This window comes from Girardinichthys multiradiatus, chromosome 21 (genome assembly GCF_021462225.1).
Source record: "Girardinichthys multiradiatus isolate DD_20200921_A chromosome 21, DD_fGirMul_XY1, whole genome shotgun sequence".
Classification (NCBI taxonomy): Eukaryota; Metazoa; Chordata; class Actinopteri; order Cyprinodontiformes; family Goodeidae; genus Girardinichthys; species Girardinichthys multiradiatus.
This window is the reverse complement of record NC_061813.1, coordinates 35943829-35967350: the sequence shown is the minus strand read 5'-3', so window position 1 is coordinate 35967350 and position 23522 is coordinate 35943829. Positions and strand designations below refer to the sequence as shown.

Here is a 23522-nt window from a genome sequence, read left to right as displayed (position 1 = left end):
AAATAGCGCTGGGAAAGTTTCTGAAGTACTGCTGTAGAAAAGTGGCTTCTTCTCTGAGAAGCCTATTCTTCCATACAAACTGTCTTCACATCTTGAAGTTTTTGGGGGCCTTCCCCTTTGATTCTCAGATCCTTCAATAGATTTTCCATAGAGTTCAAGTCTGATGATTGATTGGAAACGTCTTTATTTTTTTTCTCTAAAAACGACTGATATTTTTCTTGGAGTCATTTCAGACGCTTATCCAGAATGGAGTAGCCCCATTAGTAATATACTAATATACAGGGGTTGGACAATGAAACTGAAACTCCTGGTTTTAGACCACAATAATTTATTAGTATGGTGTAGGGCCTCCTTTTCCGGCCAATACAGCGTCAATTCGTCTTTGGAATGACATATACAAGTCCTGCACAGTGGTCAGAGGGATTTTAAGTCATTCTTCTTGCAGGATAGTGGCCAGGTCACTACGTGATACTGGTGGAGGAAAACGTTTCCTGACTCGCTCCTCCAAAACACCCCAAAGTGACTCAATAATATTTAGATCTGGTGACTGTGCAGGCCATGGGATATGTTCAACTTCACTTTCATGTTCATCAAACCAATCTTTCACCAGTCTTGCTGTGTGTATTGGTGCATTGTCATCCTGATACACGGCACCGCCTTCAGGATACAATGTTTGAACCATTGGATCCACATGGTTCTCAAGAATGGTTCGGTAGTCCTTGGCAGTGACACGCCCATCTAGCACAAGTACTGGGCCAAGGGAATGCCATGATATGGCAGCCCAAACCATCACTGATCCACCCCCATGCTTCACTCTGGGCATGCAACAGTCTGGGTGGTACGCTTCTTTGAAGCTTCTCCACACCGTAACTCTCCCGGATGTAGGGAAAACAGTAAAGGTGGACTCATCAGAGAACAATACATGTTTCACATTGTCCACAGCCCAAAATTTGTGCTCCTTGCACCATTGAAACCGACATTTGGAATTGGCATGAGTGACCAAAGGTTTGGCTATAGCAGCCCGGCTGTGTATACTGACCCTGTGGAGCTCCCGACGGACAGTTCTGGTGGAAACAGAAGAGTTGAGGTGCACATTTAATTCTGCCGTGATTTGGACAGCCGTGGTTTTATGTTTTTTGGACACAATCCGGGTTAGCACCCGAACATCCCTTTCAGACAACTTTCTCTTGCGTCCACAGTTAATCCTGTTGGATGTGGTTTGTCCTTCTTGGTGGTATGCTGACATTACCCTGGATACCGTGGCTCTTGATACATCACAAAGACTTGCTGTCTTGGTCACAGATGCGCCAGCAAGACGTGCACCAACAATTTGTCCTCTTTTGAACTCTGGTATGTCACCCATAATGTTGTGTGCATTTCAATATTTTGAGCAAAACTGTGCTCTTACCCTGCTAATTGAACCCTCACACTCTGCTCTTACTGGTGCAATGTGCAATCAATGAAGACTGCCTACCAGGCTGGTCCAATTTAGCCATGAAACCTCCCACACTAAAATGTTGGTGTTTCAGTTTCATTGTCCAACCCCTGAAAGTATATATTTACTGGTGAAAAAGCATTGACGTGCTCACTATTTATGCTCCCCGCCGAGTCCAGAGGGAGAATGACTGCACCGCCAATTCTTGAGTTTATACTGTTAAACAAACATCTCTTTTCCAGGTATTCCATCGACTGGAAGAGCGACTTGGACAGCAACTTTGACATCGATCCGGTGGAAGGAACAATTTCCACAAATGAGCTACTTGACAGGGAGAACATTGCCCAGCACAATATCTCTGTTGTGGCGACCAAACTCAGTGAGTATGACAATGAGATCAGCAGTGATTCATGCAGGTGTCGTTGACCTTCCCCCGCCATAATCTGTGTGAAGGATTTATCGCTCTTTTACTCAAGTCAATACTCAATCCTATTTTCCAGAAAGGTTTATTGGTGACGGTAAACCACAATGACTGGCTCTCCCAAAGGGTTGTATCTTCAGGACAATGCCTCCTCTCACATTGCTCACCATGCCACTGTTTTCATTTTTAACTACCTTTTTTTTCTTTTTGGCATTTGGAGGAAGCTTTTGTTTACACAGTCAATTTTTACATACCCCATAGTAAAGTGACAACCATCCCAAGTTTTACAGTGAGCAGATGGTTCCCTGCTGCAAAACGGAACTGACGCTGTGGCTTTAAGATGTGTCATCAAGCTAATTATGTTTATTATGAAGGAACTAGAGTGAATTTTCACATAAATAAGCAAATCCATCGTCATCTAGTCATCAAATCAGCTAAGAACCATCAAAGTCATTATCCCAGAGACAGACTGGCGCTCAATCAAAATTACACCCCCTGTATATTCATTAGGACAGACTGTGAAATATGGCCTGTTAAAACTTGAATCATTGTCGCCTTGGAAACTGATATTACTCACTTCCCCTCAAGGTCACATCAGTGACATTCTAATTGTGTTTTCTGTGTGTGTGTGTGTGTGTGTGTGTTCATGGTTTCTCATGTGGTTTTATGCACTGAAATAAGGAGACAAGGTAGGTTAAACAAATTGGGTGCTGATGGAGGAAGAGCAGCAGGCAGATGGGACTTTTATAAGATTGTTGCTCGTTTTGGTCTGTCATTCTTGATGAAGGAATGAAGAAGGATTTCTGCCGATTTTGCCCCTTTCACAGCTGTTTTTTACGCTTGTCTTCTCACCCTCTTGGGCTCACCCTCTCAGGGGAACAACGTTTCAAAAAAAAGAAAAGAAAAAAACTGTTAGCAGAGTCGGCATTTACAACTAATTGTTGGGGAGGAATAACAAGATAAAGACAGCAGCTTGGAGTTTGTGTTCCCGCCTTGAGTTCAATCTGTCTTTGACCTTGAGTTAGTTCTGGCAGAACTTTGCGTTCTGGGTATTGAACAGCCTTTATGTCTCTTCTGCTCTGTGCTGTATTGTTATCCCTTGGAACAGTGTCTGTCTATTATCTGAGTTTTAAACCATGAAGAGCAACAAGAAATACTGCTGTGCAGATACCTTCAGTGCTCATACAAATAATGTATTTACTGAGGAGAGGTCATGCAGTAATATGAGAGCTGTGTTTGAAATGTTCATGCCTTTACTCGCCCACAATTTCAAGCTCTAGTTTTGCTGAACTACTTAAGTGAGTATTGTAATTTCTGCAAAGCATTTTCAGTTTCATGAGGTATAAAAAAAACACCAGCAGGATACACTTTATAACATGCCTAAACCTAAAGTAATCTGTACCTTAATTTGATCATGTTTTGTTATTTGTGTTCAAAATCTCAATGCAAATGTTACAGAAACAAAAATAAATTTGATCCATTAGATTTTTTTGTTGCACACTTGCAGTGTGGCTTTTATGTAGAATTAAGCTTATAACAAATTGTGAGGGGGTTTGGGTTTGGTTGATTCTGTCTTTATTGTAACTATACTTTTTGGCAAAAAATGTTACGTCATTGGAAATAATTTTTTTAGCAAAATGCAATTGTAAATAAAGACTTGAGTATTTGGGTTGCGCCCTTGAAAGGCTTGTCAAATCCTCTCTGCCAATGTCACGCAGCTTTTGTTGGAGACATTGTGACGATGTGGGGTTGGCATCTTCCAGACTGGAAAAGCAAGGCTTCTCATCAGTGGAGGTAATGTCAAGGAAGGTTTAGTGGGAGGGCTGCACAGTGGCGCATTTGGTAGCACTTGCAGAAAGAAGGTCCTGGGATCGACTCTTGGCCAGGGGTGTTTCTGCATGGAGTGTGTATTTTCTTCCCGTGTTTGCGGGTTCTCTCTGGGTACTCCAGCTTCCTCCCACAGTCTATAAACATGACTGTTAGGTCAACTGATCTCTCTCAATTGCCCTTAGATGTGAATAGGTGTGTTCATGGCTGTTTGTTGTGTGTGTCTCTGTGCTGTCCTACAATGGGCTGGCGACCTACCCAGGGTGAACCCTGCCTCTCGCCCACAGACTACTGGAGATAGGCACCAGCTCCCCCGCGACCCTGTATGGAAGAAGCAGGTATAGAAAATGAATGAGATTGTGGCAATGGCAATACCATATCTCCACTCTTAGAGAGATAACTCTTTACTCCAAGATGTGAATGTCACCCCTGGGGTTTATCTGGGGCCAGCCTTTAGTACTGACCTCAACTGTACTGAATACTCCTGGACCCAGCTTGGGGGTGTTGTTCATGGGCAACACAACCCAAAGTTCAAAAAAATGATAGTTGCAAATTGGATGCCATTCCAAAGTGGTGTGTGACCAAGCTGGTGACCAGCATCAGAAGGTGCCAGGCTGTAGTGATCATCTATGGTTCTTACATGCGCTGCTGAGGCCATTGTTTGTTGAAAGGACAAATTGTTAAATTGCCAAATATCTCGTTTCTCCCAACTTCAAGCCTCCAATCCAATAAACAACACAAAACAAATGCCAATAGCAGAATAAGCTGTTTGGCATTAGCAAAGAGGATTTGGCAAGTTTTTCAGTGGCACAATCCACATACTTAACGCTGCTACTTAGCTCACAGAAGCAATCTCCGTGCAATTGTAAGGAAAATGCAACTGTGTTATATAATTTACAGGGGAATAAACAGGATTTCCAACAATATAGGAATTCTAGCCAAGAGCCATTGTTACCATAAAGAAATAACAAATTTCCTTACTTTTTGTACGGACGTACAAGCTCTAGTATAACAAAATTATGAATATTACCCATTAAAAACAGGCCACAGGAAAGCACAATTTGGTTGGTTTAGTGTACAGTACCAGTCCAGAATGTTTACTGCTGTGCTTGACAAATCTTTAATGCACTATGGACCGAGAAATTGTAGTTTTAATTGTGAACACTAGTAGAACTGGGGTTCTTCTTTACAAAATGTCCAAACCCTATAAATATTACCCACCAAAAGCAAATAAATATATCATACTTGTTGCAGTTTGCTTTTAATGATTCCATTTACAACATCTTTACCAAGTTTATTGTTTAGATTTAGCAAAATTTTAAATATGATTACCTTTTAAAAAGACAAACTCTTAAATCAAGCAGGCCCTGTCCAGGAGGACAGGAGTCACATAACAATTAAGACATTTGTATAATTACTGTGCTTGGAAATTTAAAGAACTAAAAATATTCAATTGTGCACATTAGCTTTCACATGCTAATGTTAGCATTCGCACACTCATTAAGCTCAGGTACCTGATTAAAGTATATTTTTACAGGTTAAGTGTACAGTACATATGGCATACCTTTGATGCATGTTGATACACTATAAAATTAAAAACTAAGGATATTTTGAACACCACTTTGAGGTGGTTGATGCACTCACCAATGTTTTAGTGAAAAAGTGACAATTCAGGGAGAGTTCAAGAGTTATGGTATATGCCATGTTTAAATTTATAGCTTGAAACAATGTAAATGGAAGCATAGAAATGGAACCTAGAAAATCAGATTTGCCTCTTTAATTTGTTTTGACCTCAGAATCCAAAATGGTTTGTTATGCATATAAAACAGTAATAGCTATTGGATTGAGTGTTTTTTTTTTTTTTTGCACTAGTTTCAATTTGCATCACCAAGCCTTCTGATTGTATTGCTCAATCTAATAATACTGGTTATTGACCATGGCACTTGGGGTCACAGCATTTCTGATTTCCAAGGTAAAATCCTAGAAATTCTTAGAAATTCATATATATTCCTCACCCACCTCAACCTCAAAATTTGACATGGCTGCCAGTAATATAAAAGCAAATTTTAGTTGCAAGTGTAAACTGATTATTTGCACTTTGGTGGTCTGGTTATATTAAATCAGTGGTCAACCAAAATACTGAATGATTATGGTTTTCATTAGTTTTACAACCTACAATTTGAAAACAGTTCAATTGTGGGGTGAAGTCGATCTAATTCTGATTGCCTAGATAAAAGGGAGCAGATCGTTGTTAGAAATTCAGACACTCTTCACCTACCTCAACCACAAAATCCAACATGGCCACCATTCATATTAATATTAGTGATTTTTACACTTGTGATGCTTTTTATCGTTAAACCAGTTGCCAGTGACAGCAATAAACAACATTTGATTGCAATTGTGATACTGTAATGTCTGAAAGTATAAGTTGTTGAGATTTGTACTGTTTTTGTGTATTGCTAACTGATTTTGGCTTGTCTATTGAGTGACATTAATTAGCAAAACCCAGTGGAGTTTCCCAACTTGCAACGGGAACACAATAAATTGGGGGTGATGTCAATCCCATATCCGAGTGTGACTTCTGATGTAAATGGAACACAGTGAGAACTAGAGCCTGGAGCAGCTTCAGACACCTCTGCATTGCTGTTTTCATCAAGCAATAGGTCATTGTAGACGTTTGCACTATAATCATCATCTACTCAGGGCTGTGGAAGACACTTCTGAAACTTGCAGGACATCAACCCTTTAAGTACTAAAGTTGCCCATCTCTGTATTAAAAGCTGTTCCCCTCGTTCAACATACCTAAATCAAATGTATGGCTTATTATCAGGCATGTGCAGAACTTCACCGCATACTGAGGGATAATTCAGCCATTTGATTTAGGTGTGTTGGACCAAGGACACATCTAGAAGTTGCAGGACATCAGGCCTCGAGGACTGGAGTTGGCCATTCCTAAAGTGTTCCCTCCTTATTTACTCAACATTTAAATATCCAAAAATAATAATGTACATTTTGGTTACAACAATCAGTGACACTCGAGAAAACCTTTCACTTTACAAACCTTGAAGAGTTTCTCTCTGTCAGGTCAACCCCAAACACTGCAGTCATTCATCAAAAAGACAGCACTGTATGTCGAACCATCCCGAGGCACAGTGTATATTGCTTAGGGTGTGCTAAGGCAGAGCATGGACTGCAGTAACAATGTGTTGTTTGCCAATTAAACCCAAACACAATTTTTAGGGAGTCAACGGGAGTGGGAAGATCTATTAAATGCAATAATGACCTTAGCAGAACTCAATTAGAGAGCGCTCTCACTCCCCTATTTGTGGCAAATGAAATTTCTTTCACACTTTTCATAAAGTTTTGAGTTGCGAGTATGTATTCTTATTCTGTCACTTTTAAGAGATTTCTATCTACATCTATCTATTGCTTGTATAAATTTAGATTATTTCATTAAAATGAGCTTAATTAAAACAAGTGAAGTACAGCAACGAAGCAGTTTAAGCAGACAACTTTATTACTATTTTTTGAAGCATTTCCCAGCAATGCAGTGCTGTGATTCTCCATATAATGAAATGGAGCATAGGGTATACTGGGTTGAAAAGCTGATGTGCACCAGATTGGAATGTATGCACTGTGCTATTGCTCCATCAAGTGGTCTCAATGATGTACTGCTCATAATATAAGTTTTAACAGACCAGTCTTTCAAATGATAAAATAAAATTTTGCTTTTCAGCACCCATAAGTGAGAGGCTTTAAAGCCCAATATTGCAGACTTTATGACCTAAGAGAGCATAAGAAACATTTTGATAGCAGATTCAGAGTATCTTTGCTGAATGAGCATAAATGTAAGTCTCTGGGTCAGCGCAAAGTAGCAAATCCCATGCTCTTTGTCATACCAGGGTTGGGAAGATTGCTTTTTCCATCAAGGTCATAGACCGGTTGCCATCTGAGCCATGCCTGCTCCTCCAATCCTTTCAAGATGACTACATAACCTCATTCTCAAGCCCCGCCACCACATACACACCTAACCTAGGCAACCCACAATACATACCTCTACACAAACTAAACCTCCTACTGCACAACAAAGCGCATTCCCACATCAAATCCATAAAGTTTTCCACTCACATGAAGAGAACATTTCCCCATTGTGTCCCTGCAGGGAGGCAACAGTGTAACAAACAAGCCTGAATTCGAGTTAGTCTCACTCAGGGGGGCTTTCAAACTGTAATTGCAGTGGGCGGCACATTTTATTGCTCAAACCAGAGTGAAAAAAGAAAAAGAAAATATTCTTTACAGTCCACGAACCTTTATAAATGTATGGTTTATATAAGGATATTAATATTCTAATTTGCGGGAAAAGGAGCATTTGGGTGCATTTTATGTATTGACATGCTTTGAATTTGAATGCATTACAAGTTTTGAACGGGGGAGGGGGGGGGGGGGGGGTTTAGAGTGCATCTTTTCAAGGACTCTCTGTATATTTGAGCACTGCAGCTTTTTTATCCAGTCAGCCGACCCATTGCATCAATGATAAAATTGCATGTTTGGCTGTGTCATAAAGCGGTAGTGCAACAGATATCCACTTGGTGTCAGTGATGTGAAAAAGAAAAAAGGGGCTGTCTATCTTGTGCTACTCTCTGCAGACAGTCCGGTTCTGACCAGCCGTGTGGCCGTCACCGTGCATGTCCTGGACATCAATGAGTTCCCTCCTGAACTGGCCAGCCCTTACGAGACCTTTGTATGTGAGAACGCCAAAGTGGGACAGGTACCTTCATTATTAATCTCTTTTTCGGTTTATTTTAGGTCATCATACCATGAAGTAGAGCAAATTGTCTAATGGTGGGATGATTTTACATTGAGTTGACAGCTGCTGATTGGAGTCTTTGGGTTGACATAGTTCTAAGGTTTTTAAAATGAAACCAAAAGTTAGAATGTTAAAAGTGTGGCCTAAAATAAATCACACCCTCTTTCACTTTTGAGGTTTTAGATGTCAGGACTTAACAAAAATTATCTTGTCTTTACAAGCTTTTTAAATTATGTAAATTTTACATCCCACGAGTCCGTATCTTGTAGAATTATCCTCAGCAGCAAATATTATCAGTAGTTTTGTGTTTCTGTTGTAGTTTCAGCCATTGGACATATTTAACTCTAGAATACTTTGGGATAATGAAGAGGTTACTTTTGATTCAGTGACTGCAGGGTGTTCAGGTAGTGGGCCCTTATCACTGCCCCTACATGATAGTGGGTATGAGATGTTTGTGCTAATGTTCAATGATGATATTCTTGGTTGTTATAACACTTTCAAACAATAATACCTGGTCATTTTTTTTTTCTAATTGTCCTTTCATTAATTTTAATGACATGCTTAATGAGGCTTCTATAATCTGAGATGGAGCTTTTGTTTTTTTCTTTGATTTCTCTAAGCATTGCACATTATTGCCTAGGGTTTCTGTAATGTTTTAGGTATTTTTCATCTATAAATAATCTAGAATCTGGAATGCTGAGCTTCAGTTTGTTTGGAAAATGCCATATAAATCATCTCTGATTAACAGGCAACAACCATTGGTTCTCTAAGATCATTGCTAATGTCTTTCAGTCTTGGCAGTCTTGTGTTAATGCACACCTGTATGCCCCAGACCAAACTGCCAAATCTCTTTTCTTTATAAGGTAGATCACACTTGCTAATGATCAATTAGTTAATCCTTTTTATCACGAGCACCATGGATTTTCCCTTTTCAATTCTAAAGAAGCATCAGTTTTTCATTCCCGACTTTTCCATTTATATGTGTTTTTCTTCAATAAATGATTACAGCGTATCACCTATTGTGTTAGCATAATCATTGTTTTCTTTTTACACTTTAAAATTAATTTAAAGTTGACTTTGTGGTATGTAGAGATCAAATTAAGTAATACTTTTTTTGCTTTTTGGAGGACCACGTTGCTGTTTTTCTCTACCAAATCTATACATAGGTTTTAATTTGAATCGCTTCAATAAAACCTTATTTTCATTAGATTTCCTTTTTGTTGCAAATGGTTTGTATAAAGTATTGAACTGCCTGTATCACAGAGTTCAATTTAGTAAGAGCAGCAATAATACATTTCAGCAGTGCTCTGCGTACCTCTACTACCCAGACTGCATTTCAGACTGTATATTTGGGATGCGGTGGAGAATTTGACTGGCACATTGTAAACTACCTGTGCCTGTAAATTAGCCCATTAGCTGGAATCTATATGCAGTTAGCGGTGTGCTGGAGCAGCTTCTCTGGCAGTCCATCAAATCACTGCAGAACCCTCTCATCACACTGAAGATGTTGCGCTGGTCCTCAGGCCCACTGCAATCAAAACAACGGCTGTGCCCTTCATTTGAAGGAACCGCCGTCTTTGCCGACATCAGAATGTGCCATGTTTTCTTCCCACATTACTGGGAAGAAGCAGCTTTGATGCTTGAAAAGAGATCATCAAAGCTCCTAATGGATACAAGCTATGAATGTTTATCAAAATGTAATTTTACTTCTAATAAATTCACATTTATTTTGCACAGTGAAATAGTGGTTTCAAAGATTAAATTGTTTTTGGTTTTTTTTATCGTGAAAGCATATTTCTTAGTGATAAAATAAATTGGTAACTTCTGAACCAGTAAAATACTCCCTATATGTTCTATTAATATAAATATTTAAAAATTTCCCCATGTAATAGCCTTCCTTAATGCAGCTGGTGTACAGTTTTCCCACTGGTAAGGCAGCTCAGCTCCACAGTAGAAGTTTTTTATCTCTTTTAGAGGTCACACTGAACTCCACTGCTTTAGTTTTATACATTATGCTACAGACTGATGTAACAGCTGGGTAAAAATGCTTTGCTGTCTTATTACAGCATGCCCCTGTTTTGCGAGCCTCAATTATAACTTTCAGAGAGCCTAGCATCTGTTTGGGGAGGCTAATGGCTGCTGATTGTTGGAGAAAAGTTTGACAAGTCAAACTCGTTATGGAGCTTTGAAATTTCCCACACCTGGCCTTACTAGATGATGGCTCTGAGCAAACCATAGCTCTAAATTTTTAGAAATGGGACCAAATATAATGAGAGATCCCACATTTTTTGGGAATATGAAAACATTTGTCTGCTGAGGAATGTAGCTCAGGTTATAGTTGTTTTACATGAGATGCAAAAAGAATGTCGGATATTTAAGTAGCACTTTTAAATTAGTTTACCTTCTACACATATCTCAGATCCATATGTCTATTTTATTCTAGAGATTTAGAATTTCTTCATAACCACATGCTAAAAAAATATGATAAGTTTTAAAAAAAAAAACATTTATAACATTTTTCTTTAATAAAATACTCGGCCTGATACAGTTTTGCACATCTTTTGTCTGGACTATTTAAGCATCTCATTCACTAAGCAAATAACACTTATGGTATACTGAAAGAAACTGATTTACTCAAAGATGAAAACTAATAAATAAATGTTAAATGCATATATTTCTGAGCTACGAGTAAGAATGTGAACTGATTCACAATCATTTGCGTGCCATAATATGCTTTTACAAATTCAGCTAGTTCAAAATAAGGTTGAAAGTGTATTTTAGAAAAGCATGACAAATATTTCAAGATTTAAAGAATCAAAGATTTTTGGTTAAAAATAGGAATCTGACAAAATTCCTACCTACATCTGTGCTTTTACCTTTTAGCTTCATAACCTGCAATATTTTTTTAACTCCTGCTATCTAGTGTATCTCAACATCTTATTTATTAAACAAGTATATCTCAAAATATATTGGTGCAAACTGATTCACTTAAGGATGAAAACCATGTGTTATTTATATTTACTTTTACTTTTTCTGTAAAAAATCTCTTATTAAGCACCTTTTGCTATCCAATTATTTATCAATTATTCATTATACAACAAAATCCAGCTACTAGTTTGTCTCTCTGAGGGCAAGATAATAGAAAATAATTATTTGAAAACATTATAAAAACAAACTTTTTTTATGCAGTCCTGTTATTCCCTCTTTTTACCCCTGTTTCCTTTAACCTTCCCTCCACCTCTTCATTTTACTCCCTTTGTGCCTCCTTCTTTACCCGCTCCTACAGAATGCAAGTCTCCCTGCAGTGTTTTCACAGCGTGATTCCACCAGGTGTTGCACACAGCTGGGGAATGATAAAGAATTGTTGATCTGTTTCTTGGAAAAATCCATCGTATTTCTCTCCCAATGATTATCTGCACCAGCACAGCTGAAATACACACAAACTGCCTGTTTGGGAGTACCTCACGCTGTGGGCCCTCTGATTGAAAATAATTTGTAACCATGATGAAACCAAGAAAGGAAATCAATAGATTTTTTTCATGTAAATGTGTGCCTGGAAACAGGAAGAAGGGTGGATATTTGCAAATGAAAACAATGACGGTTGACACAGTTTTATAAAGAAGGTCTCTTCCTTATTTTACAAATAATGGTTCACAGTCAGTTGGTCAAGTGTGAAATGGGACAAAGCAGAGAGGAAACATAAAACAAACCCTTCCCTATTTGGTACATTTAAAGGAGACATTTCTCTAATGTGTTTCTGCTGTTTAAGGTATTTGCTGTGCTGTATTGAAATGCTAAACCAGTGAATCAGCCCATTATGCAGGAGTGATATTTACACCATTTAGCAGGCATCCTTATCTTTCTTTGCCTAGAATGCAGCTGAGAGTGAAAGCAAAATACATGTGAAGCATTCACATATACAATTGCACACAGTAATAAGCAGCTGCAGCCGTGACAGCCACACTCATGATCACAGGTGGGGTGGGAAGTATTTATAGGAGAAGAAAAGCGGGAGTTTTCCATGACAAATTCTAATTAAAGAGTAAATGCTATGCTGTTTTGGCTGTTCCTGCCTGCAGTGTTAAACAGCATTCAGTGCATCCAACATGTTACAAAGATGCCTTTAAGAAACTTTCTTTTTTTTTTTTTTTTTACAAAGACCACCTGTTGAACTATCTGGACAAAAAGCAATTATTTCCCTTGACTCCACAATCACTATAATATTATTTACTTAACACCTGCTTCTGCAACATGCCTTGAAAACACAGAAGCTGCCTTGCACTTTACCATTTGTGACCAGTGAGAACAGCCTGGTCCTTTATTTTAATAGGTACCCTAAAGAAAACATTGTTTTTAAAAGACCGGTAGCCATACAGAGCAATAAAATCTACGAAAAAATGCGTAGCTTTTAACTTCAAAATCTGCTGTCACCAAGACCAATAATAATTCTCAGAAATAAGCATGGAAAACAGCAACAGCTGCACCCAGCATGATAAACCTACCCTTTCTTGTCCCTGAAGCATGTAGCAACTTCACCCAACTAAAACATAAAGTAAGCAGGAAAACAAAACATAACATTTGTTTTTTTTTATAAGCAACTAATAAAAATGTTGCAAGGGGAGAACAAAAACAACAGTCACAGAGCTGAAACTCTGTGCTGTTTCTGAGAAACTAGTCTTAGTAGTTAGTCTCAACAGGAAACTGAATCTCCTCTTGTTCTCCCTGTTTAGCTAGTGTTTCAACTGCAGCACACCCAGCTTCTAATGTTAAGTTAGAAAAGTAGCAGATTCAAGCTTCTGTCACCAATTACCTAAAAAGTAAGACTGTGATTTTATGGAATTATTTCATAATTTGCTAAGAGAAAAACAGAGGGAAGGACACAATTACCACCTATTACTGTTTTAGCTATGGTGAGCACTGCAGGACAGATAGCTGCTGCAAGAAGTTAGAAAAGTAGTAGTTTAAAACTCAAGTCCTATTTTTGTATTATTTCCAAATGTAAAGATTATTTATGAGGTTGTTGCTTTTCGGAGGGCATGGGGCAGACAAAAATAAAACAAATCAGTTAAAACTATGGCTTCTCCATAAATCTTTCAACAAAACAAAATAAATAAAAAGCACAAATGTTACATCAGTACTGTTTTTTCATGTCTTGTATATTCACACTCATTTTAGATGCTGCTTTACTGTTTGCTCTCTAAAGCATTATCTAAATAGAATAGACTGATATGCATTGTTAAAAAAAGCATACCTTAATTAAAATTTTTTTATTACCAGTTTCTCATAAAAATATGAAATAAATCTCTGAATCCAAAAGTTGTTTTTTTTCCCATTTTGCTTAGAAACATACATTTCTGTTTTTAACCAATACAGATAAAATTTGATGGAATTAGGCCCAATGACTCTTCCGAAACACAGCTTTCTCCAATGGGTATTGTTTGATGGATGCTTGCTATCTTTTTTGACTAATTCACCAATAAAAAGACAGGCTTAATAAATTAAGCTCTAATTAAAGTGACTATTAGCTACAACAGGACATATTCATCACAAAGGTAATCCAGCTCGGCGGAGATCGAAAGTGTGAACTTTACAACCGCTGTGGGGAGCACAGAAGAACACTCATCACACCCAGTGTCAGCTTTACTGGCCTGCAGGGAATTTTATTCAAATACTGAGAGGGCAAATATGGAGTGCACCACCGTTGGAATAATGTAACACGACAGCAGGGCTGATTAGTAGTTCCTGTTTGTTGGAGGGGGATCTTGGGATGGGCCAGAAGGTCGTCAGTAGGTCAAACCCATGAATGAGGAAGAGCAGACTGGGTGCAGAGCTGCACTTTAAGGAAGGGAAGACAAAAAGTGTAAAAACAGCAGGGCGAGGGAGAAATAAGGTATGTGTGTCTTTCAATGTGGTGATGCACGAGATATTAGTTAGGTGGCTACATGTTGTTCTAGTAAATATTGTTTAACTTTTACTTCTTGGCTATAAAAAAAGCTTTTTACATGTGAAACATCATAAAGAAACAAAAAGTCCAGTTGCCTTGACTCTCCTCATCAGTTTGACTAGAAAACTGCTATATAAATTCAATCCATTTGCCATTTAGTCCATCCATTGGAGTGGCTCTGTTACTTTTTTATTCTGATTATTTATTTTTAACAACACAAATTCCTCTTGTGGTGGATAAAATTGATCATTTTTAGACGATTATCGTCTCCAGTTTTGGATGCTGTGCAGCTGGAAGGATTTTTGCTGATACTTCTTTACTTTTGGACATTTGTTATGATGTATCAACATGGTAAAAGGGTTGTTTTTTACAGCCGGGAGCAGCAGATTAATATCTCAAAAGCTCAAATAGTACGTCAACTACAAACCCAAATCCCTGATGAGTTGAAAAGGAGATGGCGTGGATGCAGCGCAGGAGCAAAGAGAAGAGAGAGAAGGAGGAAGTTCAAACCATCTCTTTCATCGATCATGATGGGCAATGTGAGATCGTTGGGAAACAAGTTGGATGAACTCCAAGCCCTACAAAGGAGCCAGCCAGAGTATTGGGAATGCAGTATTATGTGTTTTATTGAGACATGGCTGCAGGATCACATCCTTGACTCCAGCATTTCTATGCCAGGCTTTCTGACCATTCGACCAGACAGAGATTTAAAGAGGAGCGGCAAACGTAAAGGAGGTGGACTAGCAGTACTTGTGAACAACAGATGGTGTAATCCAGGACATGTTACTTTGAAGTGTCGTCTCTGCAGTCCAGATATTGAACTGGTAGCAGTAAGTTTTCGTCTATATTATTTATCCAGAGAGTTCATTAGTGTTATTTTGGCAACTGTATACGTTCCACATTTAGCTGTTGCTGACACTGCAAGTGATGCCATCAGCTCAGCTGTTGCTAAGCTACAGACACAAAACCTCAATATGTTTGTGGCAATATCTGGTGATTTTAACAATGCTTCACTCTCTGCTACACTTCCAACGTTTCAACAGTTTGTCAGCTGCTCTACCAGAGAAAACAAAATGTTGGATTTGTTTTATGCAAATGCCAAGGACTCATACATCCCTAAAGCAAGACCTCCTCTAGGCAAATAAGATCACAACCTTGTTTTTCTCTGCTCGAAATATAAGCCCCTTGTTCAGAGGAAACCTGTCATAAAAAGAACTGTGAGAAGATGGAACCTGAAGAAGCCCTGCAAGGTTGCTTTGAGGCTACAGACTGGGATGCACTGTTCCAGCCACATGGAGAGGACATCAATGCCATGACTGAGTGAAAGGGCGTAACTTTGGGTCTAGCATTGGGTGGGGTTAAGCTCTTGGCCTGGTTATTTATTTATTAAATCATTTACTTTTGTAAAAGAAGTCAGCCAAAGTTGGCGAAATGTATTCAAATGCCTTTACTGTTTTCACTTAACTTTCCTGTTTTCTTTGTATTTACTCTGCAGTTTTTCTGTTCCACATCAGTTCAGCAATTAATAAAGGCTTACTTTTACTTAATTTTTTTTCTAACACAATCAAATACAGTACATTTTTAGCACCTTCATATTCATGAATATGGAGAATTAACATGAATATTTCCAGTTAAGAGCTCCATCGTGAAACAAACTAACTTATAAAGTAGAGGCACCACCAGGGGTGTTTTTAGGGTCTGAACCATTGGGGTTTTTTACCCAGGCACCAAATAGTTAAATTTTCATCTGACAGCGGCCCAGTTTATAAGTCACTTGAAGTTAAAGTAACACAGGACATGTTGTAGCAATTCTCTGCCTTGGCTATGTTTTTGATTGAATGTAATTTATTGTGACTCAAACAATAAAGCTTCTCAATAATTTGACTTAGTTTTATTTTTTGTTAGTAGTTGACGTAAAGGACGAAGAGAAACATTTTTCAGAAAAAAATATTTGGCTGAAGCAGATAAATATCACAAAACACATTTTGTGATATTTAGAAAAAACTTTCTGATCAGTCCTACAGACTAAAGTTGTTCTTAAACTCAGAGAAAGTGTTTACTGCGTCTCAAATAAATGTGCTTCTTCTCTCATCTATAAAAAATTACTTTTTAAAATTTTACTCTCTCACTCTCTTTTCCTTCCTCTCTTTCTTACATTTCTAAAAAGAAAACTGGTATAAAGCGTGTGCGCAAATAACCACTTTTTGTCTTCTTTTCCTTTAGGCTCATTGCCAGGTTAGGTGAAGTAGGTGGTGATTATATGGAACACAATAGAAACAAATCTGACTCTTTTTGAATTAAAATGGGAAGTCTGTCATTTTGGAGCTTAATGCATCTTTTGAACAGACATGAACTCCTAAATGTCTTTTTTCATAAGATTCAGGGCTGTTCTGAAAACTTCTGGAGCTTCTGAAAATAAACTAAAATCAAAAAATTATTCATGCAGAACATATTTGTAAATGTAATTATGCTATTTTATTAGGGGGGTTATATTGACTGGATCAGATTTTTGGGGGGGTCAAAACCCCCCTAACACCCCCCCCCCCCCCCCCCCCCCCGCAAATTCCGCCCTTGACTGAGTGTGTCACCGACTACATAAACTTCTGTGTGGATACCACCATCCCCACCAGAAAGGTGAGATGCTTCGCCAATAAAAAAACCCTTGATCACCAGTGACCTGAAGGACCTGCTTAACAAAAAAAGAGCCTTCAGAGAGGGAGACAATTAATTATTGAGGAGTATACAGAAGCAACTTAAAGTTAAGATAAGAGACAGCAAAAGAAAAAGCTGGAGAGCAAGCTCCAGCAAAACAATTATCAGAAATGAGAAGATGAGGAGAAAACAAAGGAGATTATTGTAGATTTTAAGACAAACAGGAATAAGTCAAAAACTATTTCCATCATGGGAGAAGAGGTGGAGGTAGTGGAGGAGTATAAATACCTCGGTGTTCACCTGGACAACAGACTACAGTGGAGATGCAATTGTGAAGCCATCTACAAGAAGGGACAGAGCAGACTGTACTTCTTGAGGAAGCTTAGGTCCTTTGGTGTTTGCAGCAAGATGCTGCATATCTTCTATAAGTCTGTTGTGGAAAGTGTGATCTCTTCTGCCATCATCTGCTGGGGAAGCAGCATCAGAGCCAGGGACTTAAAAAAGCTCAACAAGCTGATAAAAAGGCTGGCTCTGTTCTGGGGACCCCTCTGGAACCTCTGGAGATCATTGTGGAAAGATGGATTCTTCATAAAATGAAGAACATTATGGAGAACCCTGAGCATCCCCTTCATCAGACTGTCCTACAACAACAGAGTGTCTTCAGTCAGAGGCTTCTTCAGATCTGCTGTAAGACGGAGCGCTACAGGAGATCCTTCCTGCCCACAGCCATCAGCATCTACAACGGCTCTTTGAAGAAACCTTCATAATGAGCTACAACAACATTTAATTTCCCTTTGGGATTAATAAAGTATTTTTGAATTGAATTGAATTTGAATTGAAATGTGTGGTCAGGGATGAAGAAGATCACAGGTTTCAAGCAGAAGGACAACTGGACCGATGGATGTCTGGACAGAGCCACTGAACTAAACACATTTGTCAATAGGTTCAGTTCAGGAACAAGCTCAGCATCCTTCTCTCCTGCTCACAGCCAAACAGACATCCCATCCTCTGACCCACAGAGTCCTCAAGACCCGTGCAGAGCACGGCTCTTGGGAGCTCTGTGGGATTCTGCAGCACCTCTTCAATCTTAGCCTGGCCCAGATGAAAGTTCCAGTGTTGTGGAAGACCTCCTGTCTTTTTCCGGTACCAAAGAAAACTCACCCATCTGTCCTCAATGACTATAGACCTGTTGCCCTGACATCCTACACCATGAAGGTCCTAGAGAGACTCCTGTTGGCCCACCTGAATAAGCAAAGAGTAAATTATCAGGACCCCCTTCAGTTTGCTTATCGCTGTGTATCTTGAAGGAGGGTTACAGACAATTTTAAACAGGACTTATGAATCATCAGGTAATTTTAAAACCTTTGGTGTTTATCAGAATCAGAAAAGCTTTATTGCCAAGTATGTTTTTGGACATACAAGGAATTTGTTTTGGCGTAGTCAGTGCAATACAATACAAATTAAACAGTATAAACATATCTACAATATAATATAAATATATGTGCACAGTTTTAAGTGAGAGAGTAAATATAGAGCAGTATTGGATGTGAGAGCAGTACAACAGTGCAGGAGATCAGTGTGCAAGTATGGCAGTGCAAGTAAAGCAGTCCAAGCTGAGCGTTAATGTAATGCATAGAGTTGCAAGTTACAAGTGTCCTATCAGCAAAAAAGGGGGGGGTGTGGGGGAAAGGGAGAGTGTCAGGGTGGTTTCCGGGCTTTGTTAACAAGGCTGGTGGCAGATGGGAAAAAAACTGTTCTTGTGGCGTGAGGTTTTGGTCCGGATGGACCGCAGCCTCCTGCCAGAGGGGAGAGTCTCAAAGAGTCTGTGACCAGGGTAGGAGGGATCAGCCAGAATCTTCCCTGCCCGCTTCAGGGTCCTGGAGGTGTACAGTTGCTGGAGCGACAGTAGACTGCAGCCAATCACCTTCTCAGCAGACCGAATGACACGCTGCAGCCTGCCCTTATCCTTGGCTGTAGCAGCGGCGTACCAGATGGTGATGGAGGAGGTGAGGATGGACTCAATGATGGCTGTGTAGAAGTGCACCATCATAGTCTTTGGCAGGTTGAATTTCTTCAGCTGTCGCAGGAAGAACATCCTCTGCTGGGCTTTCTTGATGAGGGAGCTGATGTTTGGTTCCCACTTGAGATCCTGGGAGATGATGTTTCCCAGGAAGCGGAAAGATTCCACAGTGTCAATTGTGGAGTCACAGAGGGTGATGGGGGCAGGTGGGGCTGGTTTCTGCCTGAAGTCCACAACCATCTCCACTGTCTTTAGAATGTTGAGCTCAAGGTTGTTCTGGCTGCACCAGTCCAACAGATGGTCCACCTCCCATCTGTAGGCGGACTCGTCACCATCAGAGATGAGTCCGATCAGAGTGGTGTCATCCGCAAACTTCAGAAGCTTGACAGACTGGTGACTGGAGGTGCAGCTGTTGGTGTACAGGGAGAAGAGCAGAGGAGAGAGAACACAGCCTTGGGGGGAACCGGTGCTGATGGTCAGGGAGTCAGAGACGTGCTTCCCCAGCCTCACGCGCTGCTTCCTGTCAGACAGGAAGTCAGTGATCCACCTGCAGGTGGAGTCGGGCACACTCAGCTGAGATAGCTTCTCCTGGAGCAGACCTGGGACAATGGTGTTGAAGGCAGAGCTGAAATCCATAAACAGGATCCTGGCGTAGGTTCCTGTGGAGTCCAGGTGCCAGAGGATGAAGTGAAGGGCTATGTTGACTGCATCATCTACAGACCTGTTGGCTCTGTAGGCAAATTGCAGGGGGTCCAGGAGGGAGTCGGTGATGTCTTTTAGGTGTGAGAGCACAAGGCGCTCAAAGGACTTCATCACCACAGAGGTCAGGGCGACGGGTCTAAAGTCATTAAGCCCTGTGCTCTTTGGCTTCTTGGGAACAGGGACGATGGTGGATGACTTGAAGCAGGCTGGCACATGACATGTCTCCAGTGAAGTGTTAAAAATGTCTGTGAAGACTGGAGACAGCTGATCAGCGCAGTGCTTCAGGCTGGCTGGTGAGATAGAATCCGGTCCAGCAGCTTTCCGGGGGTTCTGTCTCCTGAAGAGTTTGTTGACGTCACTCTCCTGGATGGAAAGAGCCATCCCTGGCGTGGGTAGGGGGCTGGTGGGGGGAAACTTCAGGTTGGGGGTTGGGGGTGCCAAGGCCCCTCTTGAGGTTGGGGAGGTGGGGGTGGTGGATTGTGGCTGCAGGTGTTGGGGGGTGTCGTGGGGGATGGTTGCAGGACTGTCCCTTTGTCTTTCAAAGCAGCAGTAGAACTCGTTCAGGTCGTTGGCGAGGCGTCGGTTGTTGATGGAGTGGGGGGCTTTCAGCTTGTTGTTGGTGATCTGCCTGAGCCCTTTCCACACAGATGCAGAGTTGTTGGCTGAGAACTGGTTTTGGAGCTTCTCAGAGTACAGTCGTTTGGCCTCTTTCACTGCCTTGCCAAACTTGTACTTCGCCTCTCTGTATATGTCTTTGTCCCCACTCCTGAAGGCCTCTTCCTTATCCAGTCTTAACCTTCTGAGTTTGGCTGTGAACCAGGGTTTGTCGTTGTTGTAGCTCACCCTGGTGCATGATGGTACACAGTGGTCCTCACAGAAGCTGATGTAGGAAGTCACAGCTTCTGTGTACTCATCCAGACTGTTGGTAGTAGTCCTGAACATATCCCAGTCTGTACAGCCTAAACATGCCTGGAGATTCTCCACAGCCTCACTGCTCCACTTCCTTGACATTCTCACAACAGGTTTGCAGAGCTTTAGTTTCTGCCTGTATGCAGGAATCAGGTGGACCATGATGTGGTCGGATTGGCCCATTGCAGCACGTGGGACGGCGTGATAAGCGTCTCTGATGGTGGTGTAACAGTGATCCAAAATGTTGTCCTCTCTGGTCGGACATTTAATAAACTGTCTATATTTGGGGAGTTCGTGGGTGAGATTACCTTTGTTAAAGTCGCCAACGACGATAACTAAGGAGTCCGGGTTGGTCCGCTCCACACTCCGTATCTGGTCAGCGAGCATGCGCTGTGCGACCTGCACGTTAGCTTGCGGCGGGATGTAAACACCAACCAGGATGAACGAAGCGAACTCACGGGGGGAATAGAAAGGCTTACAGTTCATGTTGAAGGATTCCAGGTCTGGAGAACAGTGCTGCTGAATCACTGTCACGTCGTTGCACCAACCACTGTTGAGGTAGAAACAGATTCCTCCACCTTTCTCTTTGCTGGAGAGTTCCGTGTCTCTGTCCACTCTGTAGAGCTGGAATCATGCCAGCTGCAGCGCAGAGTCCGGTATTAATCCACACAGCCACGTCTCCGTGAAGCACAAAACTGCCGATGAATAAAAGTCCCTGTTTTTCCCCAACAGCAGTTGTAGTTCCTCAATTTTGTTGGGAAGTGAGCGCACGTTAGAGAAAAATATTCCAGGTAACGGTGTTCGTAGTCCACGCTGGCGAAGACGTACCAGCACCCCAACCCGTTTCCCTCTCTTCCGGCGTTTCACCGCGTGAGCAAAGGTGAGCGCACCTTTGACCAGAATGTCCAAAAATTCCAGAGCAGTAGGCAGAAAAGTGGGAAATAACTCCTCTGGTGTAGTAGCCCTGATGTTCATGAGTTCTTCTCTGGTGAGAGAGCTCCGGGTTTCATCACAGAAGACCGTTTTAAAGCAAAAAACAAAACAAAACAAAACAATGCGCACCAACACGCCGAGGCGACAATCTATGGCGCCATCTTGAAGAAGTTGATGCAGTTTAAAACGCAGCTGTTTAAACTGCGTTTAAACAGCTTTCCTAAATGTCACGTTTGTAAACACAAGCACCACTGTTAAGTCTTCAGTCGGAACACTGTCAACAGTAAAAGAAATAGCAAGAAGATGAAAGCTGATTGTGTTCCTGTGTTAATTTCATTTTTTTTCTTTTAGGTCTGTGTTTTTATTGCTTTGTGTTGAATTAAGCAGGCTAAATGAGAAACTGTTTTTAGTTATTTGGTTGATGGTTGTCGACAGCTCCTCACAAGAGCATTTTTGTTTTTTGCTTACATGGTGGAACTCTAGAACCATTTATTTGAGTGTTGAAAAACAAAGGTAAACAATGTGAGGCAAGCACTAGCTTTAGCAATAAACTGATTTTATGAAAACGTCACATAGTATAGGGTAAAATACAAAAGCAAAATAAATTAAAAAGATCTCTCCTCCTTTAATAGTGTTGCTCTGGCTGTAGTCTCTGTCTAGCTGTATAATCTGAAAGTCAGAGGTGTTCCTGTCAGCGGTTTAAACCTATTCACCATGTTTGCTGGGTATCCTAGTGTACCACTGGATGATTAAAATAGGAATTAAAATTATTTCTCCTTGTTTTCGATTTACTTATTTTCTTTATTTCTGTTCCCTGTCCTTGCCTGGGATTTAAGATTCTATTGTAGGTTGTGGTAGAAAGTCCCATAAGCATGAGTATGAATTACTCAGGCAGCACAACAGAAAAAATGATGTGGATGAACACATTTTTCACTGCAAAGAAACACAAGAATTAATAATCGAAGAGGAAATACTATATGAGCCTCTGTGAGAGCGTTTTACACTGGTGTGTCTCTCTCTAGAATTACAACCACCGAGCAAGCCCCAGTGGTTTTAAATGAAGTTAATCCATCACACCATATGTTGAGGTGATGTAGAAAGTGTTCAGTGGCTGTATCCAACATGACAGAGAGAACCATTCACTGCCAGGTTTCATGGCTGGAAGCTCTGATATGCATCTGAACTTCAGGACATGTTGGTACCTCTGTTCAGCACTGAATATCTTTCACTTTACAACTGTAAAAATTCACCAACTGTTTTTTCTGTATTACGGTGAAAAAGGTTATCAATGTAGTCCAATACCCAGAAATCTGTGAAAGGATTTTTAAATGTCTGGTAATAGTAAACTAATTTTATCAAACTTATTGTTCTTCATGCCTGCCAGGTGATTCAAATCTTCAGTGCAAAAGACCAAGATCTTCCGAGTGCTGGGCAACAGTTCTCTTTCAGAACATCAAAGGAAGATGTCAAGAATAAGAATTTCACAATCAGAGACTTTGGAAGTAAGTTTTCACATAAACAATGGTTTTGCCAGGTGAATATGATGAAAAGAAAAAAACAAAACATCTCCTTAGCTGAACAGTACATATTAGGAACCCTGGTACCTATTAGGCACCTTTGGTGAAGCTGTGTTAAAAGTGTTAACTTTATAAGCACTTTAAAATTGTCTTATTGCAGTATAACTGTTGCAGAACAATCTCTCACTGAATATTTTTGAAGAATCCAACCTTTAATTTCAATATATTTATTTAGGGGAGTAAAATAAATCCCAGATTATGAAATAACTGTTTTGAGCAAAGTTGCTGGTGGCAAACTTTTAAGCAACTCTAAAAATCCCTGGAGAGTAATTAGTAATACATCATTCCCTGTTTC

General features: G+C 40.3%; 1 protein-coding gene across 1 annotated transcript in view; it reads left to right on the top strand.

Moving 5' to 3' along the window:
• The window catches only part of LOC124858274 (cadherin-12-like), a 190850-nt gene that overhangs the window by 155404 nt on the left and 11924 nt on the right, over nt 1-23522 (top strand). Inside the window, exons 8-10 of the mRNA XM_047350231.1 lie at nt 1678-1814; nt 8330-8451; nt 23035-23152. Of these exons, the coding sequence (XP_047206187.1) occupies nt 1678-1814; nt 8330-8451; nt 23035-23152 (377 nt within the window). The remainder of the gene's footprint in view (nt 1-1677; nt 1815-8329; nt 8452-23034; nt 23153-23522) is intronic.